At 39.7% G+C, this 23,939-nt stretch overlaps 1 protein-coding gene across 2 annotated transcripts in view; it reads left to right on the top strand.

Annotated features, from left to right (window-relative positions):
• LOC122774833 (dolichyl-diphosphooligosaccharide--protein glycosyltransferase subunit STT3B-like) overlaps nucleotides 1–23,939 on the top strand; it is a 59,623-nt gene that overhangs the window by 29,559 nt on the left and 6,125 nt on the right. For both annotated transcript variants that reach the window (XM_044034378.1, XM_044034377.1), the window contains exons 2-10: nucleotides 5,979–6,087; nucleotides 7,448–7,735; nucleotides 8,357–8,422; nucleotides 10,390–10,489; nucleotides 15,506–15,604; nucleotides 15,767–15,913; nucleotides 16,695–16,743; nucleotides 19,825–19,979; nucleotides 22,864–23,075. In XM_044034378.1, the coding sequence (XP_043890313.1) occupies nucleotides 5,979–6,087; nucleotides 7,448–7,735; nucleotides 8,357–8,422; nucleotides 10,390–10,489; nucleotides 15,506–15,604; nucleotides 15,767–15,913; nucleotides 16,695–16,743; nucleotides 19,825–19,979; nucleotides 22,864–23,075 (1,225 nt within the window). The remainder of the gene's footprint in view (nucleotides 1–5,978; nucleotides 6,088–7,447; nucleotides 7,736–8,356; nucleotides 8,423–10,389; nucleotides 10,490–15,505; nucleotides 15,605–15,766; nucleotides 15,914–16,694; nucleotides 16,744–19,824; nucleotides 19,980–22,863; nucleotides 23,076–23,939) is intronic.

Genomic DNA, 23,939 nt, shown 5'->3' with positions numbered 1-23,939 from the left:
TACTTTTTTTTTTTTTAAATAGATCAATAAAAATAACTATTAGATGCTGCTTCAATTAATATAAATGTTACTTCTCTGTGACATTTTAGTACCAGTCGTAAATATGTCCTTGACTGACCCAGTGCACGCTGTAGTTACAACTTAGAACACGGAAGGTCAGTAGTGTCCTCATTCTGGGTCTTTGGCCGGTGTCTTTATGTGTAAAGTTAACATACACAATTGTGTATTTCTAGTCTAGATATTAAACAAAGTCTGAAAGAGTGGTTTGTTTTTATTCTGCAGTACTTTGTTTCACAGTGAGTATTGGTGTTAAACCCAGGAAGCTGCTGCTTACGAAAGCATGACACTGCATTTGGTTAAAGTCAGTGAAGCACAGTTGGCCTGGTCAGCGGCAGTTTTGTGTGTTTCTAGTCTGGCTACTCTTTACTGTGATCTTTTAAGTAATGTCACTATTTCATTGCTATAACAAGGATTTGTTTTAACGTATGCATCACAGTCGTGTTTTAATAATTTTGTCCGTTCATTGTTGATGGTCGGTTGATGAGCACCAGCTATTGGTGAAGAAAGGAAATTCAATGTGAACTTCCTGTTTAATTGTGGGTAACCAAACGCACACACAAGCTGTGAAAGCAGCGTGGTGTGCAATTACCCTGCACAGGCTGCTGCCCCCTTACCTCAGTTTGGAAAGGATAATAGGAACGGGTCATTAAAAGGTGATGCTGCCCTAAACCTCTGCTGCTATTTGGTCATCTGCTGTGTTTGAAGATGCAGTAGAGTGATTTTGAGATTTTGTTTATAATTGCTCCTAATTATACAGTTGTGTACACAATGATATTGCTCTTTTAGGGTCCTAACTTCACTTGTTATGTGATACATTTTCTTTAATTGACTAATTCAGCCTGTTGAAGAGGCGCACAGGTGGCTTTCTTCACATCAAAGCTGAACCTGTTTGAATGAAAGTCTATGGAAAAAAAAACAAAAAAACCCTCTTAATCACTTGATTTATTGTATTGGGAAACATTTCCCTGAAAAGTTTATGGTCTTTTTTAGGTCTTTTTTTACAATACAGCATGATATCCATTTGGTAATTTATGGCTGTGGTGGGATAAACTGCAGATGTCAGACGCGGTGACCTCTCGGTCGTCTTTACTGCCTGAACAGAGCCATAAATAAACATTTCATCCGATTTTTTACAAAGTTGTTCGGCAGCTTTTTAAACTTTACTGCCAAGGGGTTTACTGCCAAGTTTCAATACATTTATCTACAGCCACGGTTCTCAAACTGTGGTACACGTACCACCGGTGGTTCAGCTGGAGTGGAGCTGAGGAATTTTGACCCAATAACAAGTAAATTATCTCTCGCTCCGTCTTAATCTAATCTCACTATTCCAGTGTGTGAAGTGTATGTGAGGAAGAGGAGGAGGATGAGAGAGAAAATGATCTTATTGGGAATAAATCTGGCTCCTGTGAAGGGTCCGTAGCTGACTTTGCTCGGCCTATTTACTCCATTGTTTTTTAATGTTGGTGATAATGGTGTTTCTTTGAGAGCTCAGTATTTTCTCAGGTCGTACTTGGTATAAAAAGTATGAGAATTATTGATCTACAGTATTTGCTGAGCATCCAAAACCAGTGTTAAGGCTTATTGGTGTGTACATCTTCCCGTCAATACATAATTGTCTCGGGGCCGTTTCAGTCTACATTTTCCATTTTGTCATTTTTATTCATGTTTACACAGAATGTCTTGCAACCGGTTTAACTACACGATCTTCCTGGACTCTATCTCCTCGAGTTTGTTTCATTTCTTCACACTCCCTGATCCGTCACTGAAACAAAGGGTTCAGTTCATTGTTGAATCAGTAGAGAATAGAAAATGGTTTCAGTTGTAGTCGACAGTGCCATGTACTGCCATATATGACTTTTCGTTTACTAACCACTGCTGCAGCTGTGTTTCAGATGGTCCATTTCTCTTTCAGTCTTTTCTATCACACATTTGTTTTAATGGCAAAAGACCATTTAAGGTGGTATACAAAGGGATATGACTTGTTTCATGAAAAGGTCCAGAGTGTAGGATTATGTATCTATAAACAGAAGTTATGTCAAAAAAATATTTTTCTATTTATTTTCCACATGAAAAATTCAGATGCGTTGAGTTTAAGGATGTATGATATTATCGGCACAATACCAGTATTGGCACATACTGGCTTTAACTGCTACCTTAACTTCTATGCTAGCGCCCGCCACAACAATTCTTTTTTACTAGAGCTGAAACAATTACTCGATTAATCGATCCCTAAATGAATCGTCAATTATTTTGATACTCAATTCATTGTTTTTGTCATGATTAAATCTAAATTTCTGATTGTTTCAGTTTCTTAAATGTGAATGTTTTTGTCATATATATCAGAATATCGGCAAATAAGTCCTTTATATTACATTCTTAGAAGTCTGCCTTGTGTGTGGAGTAGCCCAGATTGGATAAATCAAACACTGACACAAATATTGGCGTTTTATGTATTAATGCGCCCTGAAGACCACCATAATTTCTCATACACACTTGGGAGGAGAGAACAAGGCAAAACGTTATGCAAATGCTTTCATTATGCATCTTCACACTTTAACGCCTCTACATCCTATGCACTGGTCTTGGAAAGATGCAGGTGGAGGTGGCTTCAAGTGTTGTCTTGGTGACTGGTCTGACATTATGTTCGCAAGTGTGCCCACATGGTAAATGTGGTATATGTAGCTTGGCTTAACGAAGCTGTTCAGCATTCAGTATATTTTCACTGTGAAACAAAAGAACACTACAGAATACAGTTTATTTTAGTCAGTTAAACAAGTGTTGGTGTTAAACTAAGGAAGCTGCAGTTTTGGAAAAGCTTAACACTGTATTTGGTTGAAGTCAGTGAAGCATAGTCAGCCTGGTCAGCAGTATGTTTAAGTGTGTGTGTGTGTGGGGGTGGGAGGGCGCGTCACATTGGTTTCTCTCTGTGGATTTGAACAAATAGTCGTCTCAATGTATTCCACTCTGCTCACTAAAGCTGTTAGTAAGAGTGAGTAATGAGAGTTCACTCAGCCAGCAGCAGTGCCATACGTCTTATATTTGTTTTATTAGTTTAGTTTCCACGCACAGAGGTATACCCGACTGAAGTAGAACACTACACGTTGTACCAGGCTTGGTATTATATTACTCATCGCCGAGTTTCTTATGATCCAGGGAAGTTGTGACCAGGCACTTCGGAGAGAACGCAGATCTCCAATTTAGCGTAATTAGGTGTGGCCGTGGTCTATTACTCCTCCTGGTCCCTGTTTACTCCCCACACAAAAAACTTTTCTAGCACTTCGCTCTCACTTCTAATAAAACCAGAGGGTATTTTGTTGCGCTCATTAACTGGTTCAGCCATCTGACTTTAAAGACCATAACAGAGCCTAAGTGGCTGTGTTACGGTCTCATCGCGTAGAGCTCGATCAAAGAAATAAACTCGGAGGCTTTTTTTTGGATTATTTATGGAGATTGAACATATTTGTAAAAGACAGAGCTGGGCGAATGGCCTAAAAAAACGGTAAAATCATCAAATCAATAAATGCCAGATAATCACAGATCCATTTTGTTATGTTAATGTTAAGTATGAAAGCTTGGTAAACGGAGAAACTACATTTCACTGTATACATCTGAGGTTCCACACTGTCATGTGTTATTTTTCAAAGTATGTTTATTCAGTGTATTAACACTACATTCATATATAATAATGTGCAAAAGTGTTACATACAGTATAATTATTAATCACTTAAAACACATATGAATGAGTGGGTTAAAGTGTTTACTATTTTGTGTCAACTAACCTTACACGAGTCGAAGCCTAATTAATGTTACTGATAAAACCTGCTGGCTAATATACAAGACCAGGTTTCAGTCACATCATTCCAATCCAAATGCCAATTGTCGTTGAATTTGACAGACCTAAAAACAGCAAAGCTTTTGCACAGTACTGTACAGTATAATATACCTGTATTATGTGCAGTGGCACACCTCTGCAGAAGGAAAGCACTGCGGGTAATAGATTTATGTTGTGAGAAAAGGCAGAAATGACAATTGGTTGTACAAATTCACCAGCTGCAGCATTGTACAAGGTTTTTTTGTTTGTTTTTTTGTTGCTGCAATAAATTTCCCTTGCTCAAGAAAGGCCATTCTTGTAAGTATCCGAAGACATAATGAGCCTGGATTTCCTGGATGATTTACTTCTTCTGAGACCTGAGCTGAAAAAGGTTAAAGAGCTCATCATCTTGTATGTCAAGTCTGGGTTACCCGTCTCCCCCCCCAGCCACCCCGCCCCCCGCCCCACCACCACCAACCCCCGCAGTAATGCTGGATTTCGGGCTTTTGACTGTAAGGATGGAAATACACAGTATTTAATAATACTGAACGACTGCGCCTTCCTGTAGAGCTAAATATGAAGCAGACAAATGTGAAAATCGCGTGCGTGTGAATTTTACTTCTCCATTAGCTTCATCCTTATTGGACACTAAGCAGTGAATACACAAACTTGGCACAGGAGCAGTTGGCAGCACACGTCTGTGCCTGGGGAGCAATGGGGGTTTGGGTACCTTGCTCGGAGGCACCCCAGCCCTTGACCTCATTCAAAACCAGCAATTTCCCCCCGCCCCCAACAACAAGTCCTGACACTGTTTACATTCTGGGAATGAGGTCCTGTCTTTCTACGAGTGGGTCTTAAAAGTGCAGAATTAGCATTGCAGTTTCAAGCCTTGGACCAAGTGTCACTGGTGGGCACGTGACAAAAAAACATCCTAAAAATACTACCCCTATTCTAGTAATACAAAGCTGAATGCAAATTGGTGAAGTATTCCATTAAGTTGATATTTAGGTAAATTTTTCTAGCTGCTGCCCTTGTTTTTTATGACGCCACCTACTGTTTCATGCTCTCTGCGTTGCTTGATGTACGTAGACTAGGCCGACGCAGAACAAACATAGAGTTATAATTATAAGCGGTGTTGTGTCCACTGTCCACTTTCTCTCTCCGTCGGTGATGTGAGATTCCATGCAGTGCAATCAGCGAGTAACGTCAAGCAAGAGCAAGCAAATTACGTGATGCCTGGGAAATGCAAATTTGAAGATCTCTGAGTCACCGAAATTAAATTACAAAGGCTGACTTTGACAAAGATCCCAAGGACAATCACTTGTCCAGATGCAGAGCGTGCTGCAAATCAATAAAAGTGGACGCCTTGGGCAGCGCGTCTCTTACAAGTTTCCCTCCCATCTTAATCTGTGTCGGCACATTTAGTCCCTAAATTTGAGGGGATTGTTCCTGGAAAGTCCTTGAGAAGTCTGTGAATTTAATGTTAACCAGGGTGTGAGAACCTTGCGTTTAGTTTGTAGCTGTCCCTCCGTCACATTCCTGTTTTCCAGTTTCTATCAAGCTTCCTGAGCTCAGCTGACTAACAGCCTGCATCTGAGGTTTAGGAGAGTGTTGTACAATCACCAGGTTCTTTCCACCAACTTGTCCAATTATAGAAAAAACAAACTGTAGTTGGATTGTTGTTCTTGAAGCGTCTGTGGCTGTAAACAACTCGTACTGGAGGCCAGACAAAAGGCCAGGGACGAGTGAGGCCGTGCAGAGCAGACGGGTTAAAGCAGCAGCGTCAGGATGAAAAGCAAATTAAACAACCGGAGAGAGAGAGAGAGTGTGTGCAATAAAACATGTGTTGGATGCTGTAAGTGGATTAATGAACCCATGATTTGTGCTTGTGAATGGATGGTAAAATTGTCCAATTCTCTCTATTGTGTTACTGTTGTTGAATTTTTTAATCTCTAATGTTGAATAGTTTGATTACATTTGGGTGATTGTTGTGAAAACCTTTTTAAATCTGTATTTCAGTGAGACACAAAATGGTCTTTGTCGCCGTTGAGTCTGTTCTGGTTTCCTGTCTAACTGTCCGATCTGTGTCTCCGTCTCATCACCACAGGTTCAACTACCGGTCGACTCACTTCCTCACCACCAATGGCTTCTACGAGTTCCTCAACTGGTTTGATGAGAGAGCCTGGTACCCTCTGGGCAGGATAGTGGGGGGCACGGTGAGTCTTGTTGGACTTTGATGGTAGGGCCAGAATTCTTCTAAATAAATAATTACCAGTCAGTCAAATTGTATTTGAATGGTCCATAATGACAAATCATAGGTAACCTTAACAAACACCTCAACAATGGTAAGAAATAAACCCCTCAATAAACCCTTAAAAGCCTATTTAAAAAGAACATAGAAAGTAAGGGATCCTGCTCCTAAGATGGACAGAGGTACAACAGACTGCATGTTGTTCAAAAGTAATAGTAAGTATTGCAATTTCCTAGTATTGATTATTTTGATTTTCTCGTGAAAACATAACCCACAAGTCATATTTCCAAAAATCAATGGACTTGGCAAGTCAGTCAGTCAGTCTGACATTTATCTGAATTGAATTAAAATGTTGTTGTTTTTTTTACTTTGCTTGTTCAGTGTTCACTGCAGTAATAAAATAAAATAAAATGCTGGGCCAAAGTGAACACACCTGGATTAGAAGTTTCCACACGTTTTGAGGGAACATGGCAAATGTTACTTTTAGCTGTTCAAGCTAGAAGAAATGTCACAGTTCTGGGAGAGGAGACAATTTTATTTAATTGTCTAAAGAAACAGTCTGTTTATTTCCCCCCAATATCTGCTGTTGAGATATATAAATTATAGAAACAATTAAAGGTATTTGTCTGTCTGAAACCATAGTAATGTATGGAATTAAGCATATGGTATATTAACGCCAACTTTCAGGTCACGTTATTAATAGTTTTTCAGAATGAAGTCTTAAAAAAAAGGCGGTAGCTCAGACAGTTATATTATAATATAATATTGTGGCTGATGGATGCACAGTATGTGTTTATTCCAAAGCACAGATGTTGTGTGACCTCTCTCTTTCTTGTCTTCTCCTCTTCTCTTTCACCACATTTATTTTATAAACTGATTATCAGTTCATCATCATCACTTTAGAATTTTCTGCTTCATAAATGTGTCATAGCTTAAATCTGTGCGTCAGACAAACTTCTCTCTGTCCTCCTGCCACTATGATGAATCTCCAGTCGTCCCACTAAACTCGTCCTCACCTCTGATGTATAGCAGCATCAGCTGTCATCAGAACAAGCTCATGGTGTGATTTATTTTCACCCCCCTTACTCTTGATTTGCTCATTCACACTGTTAATGAGGACATTTTCCACTTAATTCAGTGAAGGGAAGCATGAAACGGCATTTTATTTAAAGTTCTCATCAGCTTGTCAATGTTAATGCGCTTCTCATCACGTCAAAGTAGCGTTATGCTTAACTTCTCTTTTTAGTTGTGAGATTTATGGATAATAATGACTGCAGTGGTGCGAAGAGAGCCTGAATAATGACCTTCTTTTTCTCCTCCCACAGGTGTACCCTGGCCTGATGGTCACAGCAGGCCTCATCCACTATGTGCTCAACCTCCTGCATGTCACCGTCCACATTCGGGACGTGTGCGTGTTCCTGGCCCCGGTGTTCAGTGGCCTGACCTCCATCTCCACCTTCCTGCTGACAAAGGAACTGTGGAACCAGGGGGCGGGGCTGCTGGCAGCCTGCTTCATCGCCATTGTCCCCGGATACATCTCCCGCTCTGTGGCAGGCTCCTTTGACAATGAAGGCATCGCCATTTTTGCTCTTCAGTTCACCTATTACCTCTGGGTACGCTTTTATGCATATTTGTTCAATCTTGTTCTCGTCAGGATGAAGTGAAATGGTCAGATTACTGAACAAAATTGCAAGTTACAGAACCGCATGAAATGACCACTAAACTCGCACGATAATCATTTTGTGTTTTTCCATTTTCACTTCCTTTTCAAATCATTACCCGGCCAGACGCCGCGTTCATGTTTATAGTTTTCCGATTGATAGGGACCACTTTTATATGTCCCATGAAGAGCAATAACAGAAGTTGGCAACAAACGCGACTCCGGTGAAGTTGTGTTGAAACTGATCGATCGGTTTAATCAGGCAATAACAATTTGGTGAAGTAATTACAATCAGATCTTGTGTTTTACCAGCTTGTTTATTGCCCCTGAAGTCACCAAAAAGAAATCAGTAGCTGCAGCTCTGACATTAAATTTAATAAATTTTATTGTTTACGCTATCATAGATAATAGAGGGAATATGGCAAAGAAAATCTCTTTGTGGTTCTTCTTCACATCCACATTAATGTATGATAATCGCTCATACATTGCTCAAACGCGAGAGGCAAAGAAGCAATGTTTCATGTTTTAAGTCCTTCAAACTAGAATCTCTAATTCTGTCTTCTTTGAACTGCAGGTGAAGTCTGTGAAGACAGGATCAGTCTTCTGGGCTATCGGATGCTGCTTGTCTTATTTCTACATGGTGAGTATTTGATGAATGGTTTCTTGTGTTTTTGTATTTGTATTTTCTTCAGACTATAAATGTAGCCCAACACAAATGTGAGTCCGTATTTATCCAGCATCTCAGAATATGAAATCAGTCATCACTGGCAGCTTGATTCATTTTGGGGCGCATCAGGGGAAATTGATGACTTTTCTTGACTCGGTAAATTAGCTCCATCTTGACAAAAAAAATATCGGAGAGTGAGATGAAGTTCGGTCAAAGATATTCAACAAGAGGAGAAGCGCTTCATCACTGTAAGATTATGAAAATAGATTTTTTGGGGGAAAAACAGAATAGTACTTATTGAAACTGGTCTTGTGTGTCTTTCCCTCAGAAGCCCATTACCCTCAGTGTTACCATTTTAGTAATTGGAAAAAGAAAAAAAAAAGATCGCCGACCATACAACAAAAATGACTATGGATTTCAACAGTGATAAATCAAACTGTGATTACTCTTATAAACTCAGATAATGCACGTGTAAATTAACTTTACCACCACTTGGTGTAAAGTCATGGAAAATTTTGCTATTCATTTATTTGTTTGAAAATGATGCAAATGATGCACCGTGGAGCTCAGCTTTAACCCATGGTAAAGCTGTGAGGAGAGCAGTGGACAGTGGAAGCTCACAGTCACGCTGGCAGAAATAATATTGCTGCCAATGGTATTTGCATGAGACACACAACTGACATTAACTATTAATAGAGAGGAAATTTCATCAAGGCTGATCATTATATGAGCAAAATAGTGACTGAAAAATGGCTGATACATTTATGCCATCACCCTATCTTATGATCTATACTGGACCAGAGTGATTATAAACCATTTGGCTTCGCTTTCGTAAGCTGTCATGACATCTCTCTTCATATGAAGTCCGTTGTTCAAATCAAGAACCATCTAATTGAGATGCAACAGTGCTCCGTAACAGAGCATGCTAACAAATGGATTCTGATGTCGCTGTCACTTTTTCCAAAAATCATATTCAAATGAATGTTTGGTGACACGCTGTTCCTTCAAAGATATTGGAATATTCCTTCCTGCCCATACACGTACACAAAAACATGACAACATTATTGATTAATCATTGCTCTGTCTGGCTGTGACACCTCCTCCACCTTACTCGGGTGGGGCTCATAATGTCAATGTCTTATTTTTCCGATGGATTCAAGGTTCTGCTGTACGATGCAATGATTACTTCAGACAGTCTGATGCACTTCTAGACTGTATTTTTTGAACTCAAAATGGTTTTTAAGGTTTGACTGAACTTTCCCCCCTCAAATTCAAAGGAATATCTTAATTTCAGAGAGAAATTAGTCCCTGAACTGTAACTAGAAGGAGGGGGAAAAAAAGACAAATTTTTTTCCTCTATCATAGAAGCACAGGAACTTGCTTGTCACGTCCTGTCTCCAAAAGACTCGCACTTGCAACACTGGAAGCCATTTTCACCCGACAGAGACAGATCTGCTGGAGGATTGATGGATCATTCACTTCAACTGTGATGAATCATTAAAACGACTCCTGCACACTGTGACTCCTCTGGCCTCGCAGAAGCTCGCTGCCTGGCAGTTACATGACAGTTGGAGGCGAAGAGGGCAAATCTGGTCAAGAGATGCACGTGTTTTTCTGCTCATCTGAGCATGCGTCTGCCTCCTTTTTTACAGTTTTGGAATCAACAACAGAACCTGAAGGGCAATCATCGTGCTACAGCTCTCAGACGGGCCGTGCAGATATTGCTATTCCTCAGTCATTTTCTCATTATCTCCTGGCGTTACTGCATTACATTACACAGATACAGTAATGATTCAAATCCCGTCACGTGAAGATGCAGTAAATTATTATGTATGTCTTTTTGGTGTGGGTCTGTTATTTATCTGTTATTTAGCATAACTATGAAAGTGTGGATTTTTCCTCCCATTAAATATGGAACTATATCGTCTTGTGCTTCACAGGTTTCAGCTTGGGGCGGTTACGTTTTCATCATCAACCTTATTCCACTTCATGTGTTTGTCCTGCTGCTCATGCAGCGCTTCAGTCGCAGAGTCTACATAGGTGAGCTCCAGCAAACACACACACACACAAACTGAAAAACACTACACAACCCAGGGAAACCTAAAAAAAAAAAAATATTTGTCTGGTATAGGGCTGAACGATTTTGAATTAATATCCTATTGCATTTATTTTGACAGGAAATGCGATTGCGTTATGATTCGCGATATCAGATGGAATGGTAATTTTTAATTATCATTATTCTCATTTTCATTCAAAAACACATATTTAAAAGGATTAATGTGTGATATTTGTCAAAATATCGATTTGATGATATGTCGTCGCCCTCGTGCAATACGATAATCAACGCTGGGCAATTATCGATTTTTATTATGAAATTAGGGCGCTCTGAACTAAACAGTCCCTGCCAGTTTCAATCACCAGGCGTCGTTACTTTGTGTCGCCTTGTGGTGGCGCTGCTCAAATGAATGAGAGAATCTTGGGTGGGAGTTGCCTGGCTGAAGAAGAGGGAGTTTACAGTGGGATAATGGTGGAGAAAGCTACGTTAAAAGATGCCTCATCCACGTTCAATACATAGATTTTATTGTTATTTGTTCTCTATGTGAATAGAATAGAATAGAAAGAGAAATCCTGCACTTTTCACGGATGCTTTTTCTTGAATTAGACAGATATCGTGATGTATCGCTATATTGATTATGACAGAATCGTTGTATCATGATATTATTGGTATTATAAGGTACCATGTGATTCCCTCCCCTACCACTTTTCCCAAATTACTGGACGTGCCAGTACCTCATATAAACACATTAATGAAAAACCCTGGACTATCACTTGAATACAGACTTACATAAAGAGGCTCATGTTATTTAACCTTGCATAACACGTTTATTTTTGTCGAGTATTGTGTAACATCCAGGAAAAACAAACATAAACATAAAGGGGTTCAGTTAACTGAGGAGTCGGCACACAAGGAACAGCAGTGGATTTCTCTAAAAGCACAAAGCTCAAAGCTGTGAACATTGATTTAGGAACATGACACAGAGTAGCTTGTTACGCTTTGTCATTTCTCCGCCATATAAATGCTGCCACTGATGATTAATAATAGCCATTATCATTGATGTTGTGGCTGTAATGAGGTAGATATGAGGTTTGTGCGAATCCCCCAGAGAAGAGCAGAAGGGAGACGTGATAAAAGTAAGAAGACAGAGAGTGGAAATACGAGCAGCAAGCAAAAAGACAGAAAAAGATTAGAGCTTTTCTTTTTTTTAAATCAAAGACTTCATCTCGATGCACTGTCATCACAGATCTTGATTAATGTCTTGTTTTAATTTTTCTGTCAGATGCTTTTAATTTGATCTGTGACATTAAGTCAAGTTTCTGTTAGATGTCGCTGTGTTACGATTTAAAGCGCGATCGAGCTTTACCGCACGACATCCATCACAATACTTTTAATATTAATTCTTATTTAATTATGTAATGCAACGATAAGAAAAATATAAATCCTTTCCAACGTGTATATATTACTTTTTTTTCTTTTGTTTTTTAAATGGCATAGAGTTACAGCTTGAGAACATTTGAGAATTGCATTTCATTTTGATTTAAAAACGATTCAGCCCCGGTTGGAGATACCACCGGCGAGATGAGATTAAGTTTGCGATGAAGCTGTGAAATATGGCGTGGACCAGAGCTCGCACTGAGGACACGGACAGAGATTGAAAGCAGAGACGGGGGACGTGACACAGAATGACTTGTGTTCTACATCCTGCAATAGGATTATTGAGGGGGAAAAAAATATTAAATCAGCATCAAGCTGACTTTGTCATCATCCTGCTTTGGTCTTCTAACCAACTTCATCCTGTTCTGGCCCTCCTCCTCCTCCTGTGTTGCTTTCTCTCTCTCTCTTTCTGTTCAGTCTGCCTGCAGCGACCCAGTAATTGAGTTAGTTCAGAGCTGTCGTAGCTCACCGTGCTCTCCGATGCGTACCTTTTGCTGTGATATGGAGCCCAGTGTGCATCAGTGTAATAGAAAATCAGTGCATTTCTTTTTTTTTTTAAAAAAAAGAGAAAAGATATTCAAGTTCTTCAACGATTTTTGTATGTACTGATGGAATCAAGTGTCACAGACTTTCAGATGGAATATACTGACAGATTATTTATATTTTTTTGACGTTGATATGTTCGTCTATTTGTAAATTCAAGGAACGTCTGTTTGACATTGACAGTTGTATTGTCAACTTTGATGTTTGGATAAGAAATGCAAGCACAGGCACACGTTGAGCAGGTACTGCATATCCTTGGTTATAGTCATGAGACTTCAACTTACAGTCTTCTCACAAGCTTAAAATATTGATTACTGTGTAACCTGAGTGCTCTATCATGACATCTGTCACTGCAGATTTCTCTTTAATTTAATCCATGTGTATTTTATACTGTCCATATATGAGAAAGACCTCATTGATGTTGTATGCTTGGATTTTAAAATGATAATATCACCGGTATTGTTTTTAATTTTTATTTCTCAAAGTGGTTTATAGTTAAGGAGTACATTATCCACATGAATTCACTCATCATTTATGACCTCCTGAGTTCCTCTAAAGAATCTCGCTCTGTCATCCCTGCACACAAGACGAGCTCAGTCCAGATTGTTCTCATCTGTGGTTCTCCGACAGTGGATCAAGGTCCCGAATGCAGAAACCCGCGAAGTCTCCATCGCTAACACTACTAAATGAACACTAACTTGTCACTTGCTTACACTTGCTTTTTCTGCCTGTTTGCTCTTGAACCTAGCACTTACTTCTCCTCCTGATGAATGTCACCGATTGCATTTCAGTTGAGCGTTTCCCATTGCGTTGTAACCTCAATCCTTAGTGCACAGGCGCACCCATGGTAAACTGCCGTGAGAATAATAGACAACTCCTTATATGGACATCCTGATGGTTTGTGTTATAGGTCACATCTTCAAGCTTAACAAAATGTGTGAACGTGTCACAAAAGAGACCATTTTTATTTTATTTTTGTTCATTAAAATGAGCCGAGCAAACTTGAACTGTGACATATTTCCAAATTTCGGTTTAAAAAAGAAAAGTGAGTACTTTTTTTTTCCTCTGGTGTGTTTATATACATGTAGTGTTTTGTAGGTTGTGCTGGAAAAAAAAGCATATAATCACTCTATATTGCACATTCTTATAGCCTCTGTGTATACGTTTGAACATAGTAATGGAAAGAAGCAGCCTAAATGCTCTGTGTTCGAAGGGTTAACATCACTTGAGAAAATCTGCTGAATGGTTTAATGTAATGTAAAGTTATTCAAAAAATATAAAATGAAATCGTGTTGGACACTCCTCGGTTGACAACGGTCGCTTTTCTCGCACATAAAGAGTCTTTAGGGGAAGGGATTAAATTTCTTCTTTGACTATTTTCAAAGCAGATGACTAAACTGTAGTGTGAAGCAGCATCAAGACCAGAAAAGTGCTATATCAAAAATACAGACAATTTTCCACATTTGCCGAGTCTCGTTTTAAATCACCATGTAATATCAATTGTCCTTTTTCATCATGGTTCTCAGTGAGGACTGAACTTTAGCACATTGTGCTGCTTATATGTCCTTTTTTTTTCTCTTTGACAAAAGCAAAATCACGACATTGTTCTTCATTAACTTGCCCACTTTTGTTTTTAACTTGTAGATTCTCTTTTCATTTTATGGCCTTCCGTTCTTACCAAACAATATATTCTCACGCTCAACTTCTCCTGCTAACACAGCTGAAAGCTCCACTTCATGGGTAATTACACCTCTCCTCCAAAGCGTAAACTTGAGATTGCTTTTTGTGCAGGGTGTGTTTGCTTGGCCGGGCGAGCACTGCAGTCTTAAAAGCAGAAGGTGCTGAGTTCAAATCCTGCTGAGCACAGACATCACTCATTCACTCACTCATTCACACACTCACTCGTTGGCTGTGTTTTAATTGTTCTATCAATTTTTGAAAATCATGTTGCTGTTCATTGTTTCTGCTGGCACAGTACTTGCGCCAAGCCACTGCATTTTTAATGCAATTGCCCTCAGGTGCTTGTCTTCTAATGTTTTTTTATTTATTTATTTATTTATTTATTTTATTTCCAAGTCCATGGCGTCAAACTAATATATGTGCACCCATGTGGGGGGCAGCCGTGCTTCTGCTCGTATAAACTCCGCTACAATCCAAAGTTTGGATTAACATTAGAATGAAGCATTATTCGAGGAAAATAGCTGCCTCTAAATTGAGTCAGCATTTTACTTTGAAAACCACTTTACTTTACGTTGAAAAACATGGTAAAAGGAAGTCTTGTATTTGAAATACAAAAACATTATTGATTTGATATACTGGTCCTCTAATATGTATTGTATCACCTTAACAGTTAAAGTGAAGGAATGTTAAGCTGGAATGTTGTCTAGTTCAGCCTAAACATTGGTCTTTGATGATAAATTATAGATGGTTAAGGTTTTGAAACTTTCAAAATCAGATTTTCTGTTTAAACTGCTCACTCTCTTGCACCATTTGTCTTCAAAGTGACACAAACTTCAGTTTCCTGTTAGAAAAAGCTGTCTGGCTAAAAACTAAAGTGGCGAAAATGATCCTGCAGTTGTTTACACTTAAACTGGCAAACTTTTTTACAAGGTGAATCTTAAGTGAAATAGCTAGACATCTGTTTTTGAATGGCGTTCCCATGTTTTAACTGAGAGAGAACCTGCCTGACACATGCTGCTCTAGATGGCGCCTCCTGTGTGGCAGCCTGTTGCAGCAGCTCCCGCTACTTTCTAGCATTTTTCCCTTAAACATCTTTTCTAGGTTTTTTCCTACTTTTTTTTAAATTATCTTTACTGTCTTTGCTGCTGTAACATTGTAAATTTCCCCACTGCGGTACAAATAAAGGACTATCTTATCTTACTATTCGACTACTTCACGGACGTTTTGTTTTCTTCAGTTAGACGGACACGATATCTGATTGTCTTGCGATATATTGATTGACACAGAGTCATTGTACAGTGGACTCTGTGTAACTGTTTTTCTTTATTTCCTCCCTACAGCCTATAGCACCTTCTACATCATCGGTTTGGTCCTTTCCATGCAGATCCCTTTTGTGGGCTTTCAGCCAATCAGAACCAGCGAACACATGGCGGCAGCAGGTCAGTGACCCCTCAGCCGGGGGTTTGGTTTGTTCGTGTCTTTTCTTTTTGCAGTCCCTTGAAAAACACTTCTATTATGTAATTCTACATTTCTGCTATGTCACTCCACAGTCATTTTAAACAAGGAATTACTTCACTGACCCGTGTTGTGCATCTCTGCAGGTGTGTTCGTGCTGCTTCAGGTCTACGCCTTCCTTCAGTACCTGAAAAACCGACTGACCAGGCAGGAGTTCCAGACTCTGTTCTTCCTGGGAGTCTCTCTGGCTGCTGGAGTGGTTTTCCTCTCTGTCATCTATCTCACATACACAGGTTGGTTTACTTTTTCTTTACTTTTGTGGGAAAAAAATTGGGGTTGGCTGAGCAGCTGCTTTCAAAAGCTGCTTTCAGACATGCACTCAGCCAAGTCCAGTTGCCTTACAGAGTATATATACACTGCAGAGGAAAACACTGACCTGGATGTTTTTGTGAACACAACAAAAAAAGGTTACTCAAAGTGTTGTGAATGGTGCAAATGTCATGTCTTAATCCACATCTTTCAGCTGTGGATTAATACACATTTGTTGCCCTTGCATGTCTCATTATGTCCAGCAGCAAATAAAGTACAGAGCTCGTATCGATTGTAAAAATGCCACCCAGTGCATCAGTGCGGCTCACAGATGTATTTTAATAGCTTGTGGACAACATGGGTGATGTATGGAGGAGAAACAGACTTCCACACACACACACACACGAAACACAGCAATTGTCAGTAGGACACACAAGTTGCTCATGGTAATAAGAAGCGTTATTTAAAACCCAACAACCATTTAATGCTCCCATTTAAAGCGATAGCTGCTTATGAATAGAACCAACCAGTCGTATGACAGCAAATATCTATAATCCATATATAATCTGTCTAAATATAGGCAGTGTGCTGCAGAGCTGGGAGGACAGGAAAGATTCATACATGCAGGCAGAAGGAATGTTTGTGCCAGTTACACCTTCCATTGATCACAGACAGCCAAAACTGTGTGTGTGCGCATTGACATTGGTCCATGATCATTAGACAAGTGTTTTGTTTTAATGTATACTTTGTGTGTTTCACCCTTAGGGTACATCGCTCCATGGAGTGGGCGCTTCTACTCCCTGTGGGACACTGGGTAAGTCATGATGTTGTTGTACTTTTGTACCCAACAAATAATTGCATTTTAAATTCATTACAGTAGCACATTGACCCTAAAAATCTAGAGTTGGGAGATTTGGTCAATTTTGCATGGAGTCCACATTTCCATTAGATCAAATAGGAGGCTTCCACTTGTAGTTTGACTGTGTTCGATCAATCATGTTTGCCCACAAGGTGAACAACAGTATGTGAGTAGAACAAAAGAGGAGGCCCGGTTTATAATCATCAGCTTAACTGAGAAGCTCACACTCTGTTATTAAATACAAACGGAACTATAACTTCATATCTGTCATTACGTGCTGTTAGTAAACAGCTCCAGACGGCAGCAGCAGCAACACAGTCAGGAAATTGCCAGATAGTTCAGGCCATCTTGGTTCAAACAGGATCTACGTGTCTGACCACTTTTGTCGACTACTTTCTCCAAAGATGGCGGCCCGCTGAGTTGAGACACAGCTCGCCTTGACTAGGACATCCATTGTCTGCACCAGAAGTCCTAAAATATTGGCCGTTGCCCCCAAAGTCAGATTCATCTTCGGTGTTCGGCTGATGGGCTTCAACATTGAGCCAGATAACTCAAACCTAATGCTGTAGCTTCACCTCTCTTTAGGGACGCAAAATATTTTTATGGTCAGGCAGTGAGTCACTCAGTTCCGTCATAAAATTCTAAATAGATCATGTCCAGGACTGCCAGACTGCAGCATCAGCTGTTAAACCCTAATACTATCTCAGCACATATGGAGCACAGAGTCTAAAAGTCTGACTTTCCTACTTACTTCAATGTTCCCTGACTTTTGACCTCTCTCCCTCTCTCTCTTTAATTTTTTAAGGAAGCTGAATTTTTGCTGTACTGCAATTAAATGAATGGGGTAATTGTACCCAAGATAACTGACATCAGCCAAACTTGATTTTATCTTGGTCCTCCCCGTTCTGAATACGTGTTCACAGCGAGACACATTTGCTTTGAACAAGATCTGTTCAAAAAATAATGTCATCATTATTATTGAACAAAATCTGGACACATTAGGCAACACTGGGTTAGGACGTGATCATTAATGAAACACTTTTCAGTGCCGCAGATAGTGAACGTGTACACGGAGAATTCTGCTCCATAGATACTGAGCGCACACACTCATCCTTGACCGCCAGTGTATTCAAATGGAGGCCCGTGGGCCACATGGGGACCATAACCGACTAGGTTTGATAGCATTGATGGTTCTTCGTATTCTGTTAAAGGCGCTTTGAGATGTTTGTGGGTCGTGTGATACATGCTTATTTCAAAGAGAAACAAATGCTAATATTGTTCAACTTTTGGATTTTATGCACTTTGATTTAAAAAATAGTTACAGCTACTACTGTGCACCTGAAGGACATGTATGACCAAATTAACTTTATTGCTACTTCTTTCATTATTTTTTAATGCACTTTTTCCATGTCCATTTTAAATGTGTCCTCACCTGCTGCTTACTGGCTGTAGAAAATGTCGAGCCCAGCTCAATTTCTTGCGTTATCCTCCACATGAGGGTCGCAGGGGGGCCAATCCCAGCTAACGTGGGGCGAAAAGTGTGGTACACCCTGGACACGTCGCCAGTCCGTCACAGGGCCACGTAGAGACAAAAAAACATTCACTCCCACAATCACACCTACAATCAATTTGAAGTGTCCAATTTACCTAATCCCCAAATCTGCTGGGGGAGGAAATCGTAGAACCTGAAGAAGGGAGTTAAGGGAGCAGTTTTCACTTCATGACCAACAAAATAGTTGGTGCCAGTGTGGAATCAGTTCTTTGGCAGTGAAAAAAGTAAAGAACTGGCTCCAGATAAGGCACAACCACATCACTGGTGAAGTGCCCCAGTGATAAATTGTGGTCCCATTCTCAGCCTTAACAGGTGATAAAGCAAGTTTTGCTTTAGCCTTGTTGTGATTGACAGTGGATTTCACAGCGGGATCCACCACTGGCTTCTTCCTCAGCTTCACGCTGTCGTCTAAATATTGTCATTTATGTTGTTTGTTTTTTTTAAAAAGTGGTGCCAGCATCATAGAAAACAAAGACAAGACGATATGCTTTGATCACGCCACAGTTTGCTTACGTGTTTTATGTAGATTTCAGTAAACATTAACCCAGTCAAACATCACTTCATAAATGATAAAGCCTATTCAAAATGGAAAATGATACAAGGACACCTGAGACAGTTTGTTTATTGGAAAGAAACAACAAACACTCAGAATGAATTACAATGAAATATAATTACCTGGCCACGGCAAAGTCTTCAGATTGAATGCGCACACAGAGCTGCCACAGAGAAAGTCTGTCATCAATGGAGCTGACAGCCAGAGTATCCATGTTTATATTCTGAATATGAGTCAAACTGTGAACAGAATGTCCAATTGCAACTTGCAAATGTGAAATAATTGAAGGAAAGTAAATGTTTTACTTAAGAAGAAGCAGCAGAAACTCAGAAGAAGAAAAAAAATATGATTTTTAATTTAATAGGCATGTATTTGATGAAACAAATATCACTATTGAATACATTCATGAGTGGGTAGGCCATTTCATCAGTTCACCAGTGAGAGTATCTGGGAAACACTGTAGATTAATTGGATTCAGTGGTGGAACTGGAAATGATTGTGTTCTCAAATGTCTCGTTTTGTCCACCAACCAAAAATGATTCAGTTTTAATGATTTCTTTGTTATATAGAGCAAGGAAACCAGAACATAAACGGTTTTATTGAGAAAGACACTCAAAAAGATCTGGAGCCCTATCTGGAGCTATCCTTTGCTCCGTGACCTGCATGACCTCCACATTCATGAATTCCTACAGAAGTCGACCTTGCAACTGTTGTTTCATTCTGTTACGATGTATAGTGGCTGACTGAACTATAAAGACTAGACGTAGACGACTATATGTGAATGTGTAGTTGATAAGTGAGCAGTCTGTGTGGTGTTATGATCAATATAATCATAAAGCTGTGAAAGAGGAGATGAAAGGGAAAGAATTATTTGCCTGAGTATCTCACTCCTGCCTGTTTTTCTTTCTTTTCTTGTTTTTTGGATCCACAGCTATGCTAAGATCCACATTCCCATAATAGCGTCGGTGTCTGAGCACCAGCCGACCACCTGGGTGTCCTTCTTCTTTGACCTTCACATCCTCGTCTGTACCTTCCCAGCAGGTCTCTGGTTCTGCATCAAGAACATCAACGATGAACGGGTGTTTGGTAAGCGACATTAGTCGTCAGTGAGTCAAAATGTGAGGGGTAGTAACACCGATATATGGTTAAGGAATTAGATGTGCTTTATTTCCAAGGGTAACTCAATTTACTGTATAGAATTGTTGAATCTGTCTTTTAGTCTGCTCTCAGACTTGCAGTGAAGTACAGACATTCTCCTGTGTGTGGGTGTGAATGCAAATGTCCACAAAAGTCACTCAGGACTTTCTCTGTAGGTTTTCCTGACAGCTCTCTCGTCTTATCACCAGATTATAGTAAGTCTCTGAAGGTTCGCTGTCACTCGGGTCATAATCGTCTTCATTAGGTTCGCAGATTTGCAGTTGCCTACAGCTAACACCTGAAGATGATCTCTGGATAAAATCCAAGTGAGCTTGTGTGAGAAAGCAGCAGGAGAAACTCTCCTTAGTATTAACTCACCGGGCGGTTGCCTTGACACTTGCATGGATGAATCCAGAGAGTCTCTTGCTGTTGTGAATGCATCTCACTCCCCTGCATTTGTCATATGAGGACGACAAACACTCGACAATGTCTGGACCCAGTTTTCTGGGTGTCATTGCAAAAACAGCACATTAGAAATAAGTCAAATTCAAACAAATTGATTGATTTGATTTGAAGTGTCTTTGAAAAATCTGCCAGAAGGGTAAGACATTTTACTTGGCTAGAATTCTTAAAACGAGCTTGTAAATCGTGCCACTTAAAGGAATACTTCACCAATTTGGTGTTACTAGAATAGGGGTAGTATTTTTGAAAAATTATCCTTCTTGGGATTTCTTGGAGTTATATATTTGCACACACCAATCCGTTATGGAGCATTTTACTTTGTTACACACCACTGGTGAACACACAAACCGGCCACAGGAGCAGTGGGGGTTAGGCACCTTGCTCAGGGGCCCCTCAGCCCTTGACCCATTCGGAAGAATTCAAATGGCAACCCTGGGTCTGTAACCAGAGAATATTCAGCCCAAAAAAAGAGAGAGTAGAAAACCCCTTTTTTTCCCCCATAAGGCAAACTTAAAATATGTAAATTAGACACCAGAGTTGTTCCTATATTAGTATTATTGCTGATATTAAAAGCACAAAGTCAAAAAGTGCATTTGGTGGTGGACATAACTGTATAATAACCCATCTGTTGTCTCTGATTGTACCAATAGAGTATAGAGTACATTTCAGTATCTCAATTAGAAGGCTTATACAAGTTACATTCTCTCACCCAGTATATTTTGTCGTGATTCAGTGTCATCATCACTGATGGAGGGTGTTCTCTGTAGGAAACCTTGTTTCTTTTACCCTATGTATATTCTTTAGGTAAATATACTCAATTACCTTTAACACAACATTCTGTATGTTGTTAAAAACAATGTCTGTTGAGTAATGTTTTTGTAATTTGCCGTTCCTGCAGTGCACAACAGTCCCACTTGAATTTATGTTTTTATCATTGCATCTAAAGCAACAGTGTAGAATTTCAAAATGTCACCGCAGGAGAATTTAGATTGTAAAAATGATCCCGGAGCAAGACAAAGACAGACAGGTTATGGAGGCACTGACATTTGTACAGTACTTGATGTGATCTCTGAGCACAATTTATTGCCCCGATATTGTCATTTCCTGTGATTATGGCTGAAAAATAAAAAGAATGGAGTACAGCAATGATTAGACGGTAAAATAATAACCGCCTCTCTGTCGTGTTAGATCCCTCTTTTGACCTCACGTTTTACAATAACCGTATATTGCTAGTTGTAAACGTAAGACTTAACATTCAGACGACCGCAGTAAAATGAGAATCTTGAACTTTTCCATTTTGCTCATGAAAATTAATTGTAGAAAATGAAGCAGTTCGGGCACCAGCTTCTAGTTTTCTGATGAATCGCGCAAATGACGTAGACGGAGGTGTTCAAAAAACGACACAGAGACGAAGCTAAGAGAAATTGTTATGGGTGAGGAAATGGCTGCTGGTAGAGTTTCACAGCTATGTTCCTCCAGATGCCGATATGTCTTGGTCACATGTGATTCATCTGATTGTCTGGAGCTTTTCGAAGTTCAAATATTATGCGAGATTCACATAAAGGACCAGTGTGTATGACTTATGCCTTAAATATTGTCATTTATGTTGTTTATGTATATATATATATGTATATGTGTGTGTATGTGTATATGTATATATAAATATAAATATATATATATGTGTATGTGTATATGTATATATAAATATATATATATGTATATGTATGTATATATGTATGTGTATATGTATATATATATATATATATATATATATATATATATATATATATATATATATTTATATACACACATACACAGTGTATATATATTACATTTCTGCTGGTAGATCCCACACACTGGACCTTTTTAATAAAGCAGCCATAGAGTAAGTGTATCAATACAATATATCTGCACTGAGCTAAAATGAACCAGTAATGGCTTGCCAACATAAAGTTCAGTCCTCTGCAGCTCCTCTTTTGGCTGATTGAACCCTGTCTGTGTGTTTCCTCACACCAGAGATTTTATTTTTCCGTCTTTTCTCTGCACACGTTGACTCCTCATCGGAGAGTCTTTGATGCGAGTTCAGCTGAAAACACACTGACACGTTTGGTGTTCTGACCCTGTTCTCACCTGAGTTGTACTCTCAACTCAGCCAAAGTCTCTGATGCTTCAAAGGAAAGCATGGATGTATTTCATTTCGCTGGCTGACATCAGCTGTGGTGAGACTCTGGACCGATAATATGAGTCGGCAGTGTTAAATGAAAGGAAATTGGCTAAATGTAGAATTGAATTACTCTCATTAGGAGTGCTTTATAACATCCTGCTCACCTCTAACCTCCCTGTTTCTCTGTCTGTGCTTTCTTTACACCAGTGGCCCTGTATGCCATAAGTGCTGTGTATTTTGCCGGCGTGATGGTGCGTCTGATGCTCACTCTGACCCCGGTGGTGTGCATGCTGTCCGCGGTGGCCTTCTCCAGCGTCTTTGAGCACTACTTGGGAGACGACATGAAGCGACAGAGTCCCCCTGCAGAGGACAGCAGCGACGAGGACGACCGAAAGAACGCCAGCAACCTTTACGACAAGGTCGTCAGTCGTGTCGTTTAACTTTGCTGCAGTGTTTTTGAGCATAAGTGTTGTTTTTGGTGATTTCTTTTTGTAGCAGAAACTGACATTAGTCTCAAAGAAAACATTTTATAGTGTAAATGCTGAAATTGAAAATACTGTTAGACAGGGACACCAAACAATAGTATATTTGTTGTTCGCATTCAATAGGACTACTCTATCAAAGGCTGTTTATGTGCAACAAGAAATAGTCTAATACAACATTAACTTTTATCAGTTCAACCACACGTTTGTAGTGTCGTGTTGTAGTTAACAGCAGTGTCTGATTTACACCACACAATTTTGGCCTGGTGAAGTGTGAAGTATTCAAAGACATGGCCAAACTCTTATTTCATTTGATCAGAGACTGAGAAAGACTCGAGCCAAGTAAAAACTAAACAATCACAGACCAGGATAAGGTGATGGTGCCTGAAACCCAGACAGTAATACAATAGCTATTCATCAGAGAGAAGAATGCAGAGGTGCAAAGACAGGACAGACATACCAGGCAAATACTTAGGGCCCCCAGAGAAATGACAACCATAAAGCCCCCTAATATGCAGCTCACCACCGCTACATCCAAACCCCCTTAATTTGGTAGTGTTGACTTCTGGGTCCCCAAAAAATAACAAGTAAGTGGGCCCCCCAGAGCCATTCCTACATCAAACCCCCCTTATTGATGCTGAGAAAAGGTCTCACCTCTCAACATTAACCATGTCCTACACTGACCTGCGAGGCGGTAATGAGCCCCTCACAGTAAGCTTCATTGAAACGTGACACTGATTCAGTTCAGCACTCGTGCAATTAAATCTCAGCAGGAGACCAGTAGACATAAAAACGGGATAA

Source organism: Solea senegalensis, linkage group LG9, assembly GCF_019176455.1.
Source record: "Solea senegalensis isolate Sse05_10M linkage group LG9, IFAPA_SoseM_1, whole genome shotgun sequence".
Taxonomy (NCBI): domain Eukaryota; kingdom Metazoa; phylum Chordata; class Actinopteri; order Pleuronectiformes; family Soleidae; genus Solea; species Solea senegalensis.
This window is presented reverse-complemented; position numbering and strand designations above follow the sequence as displayed.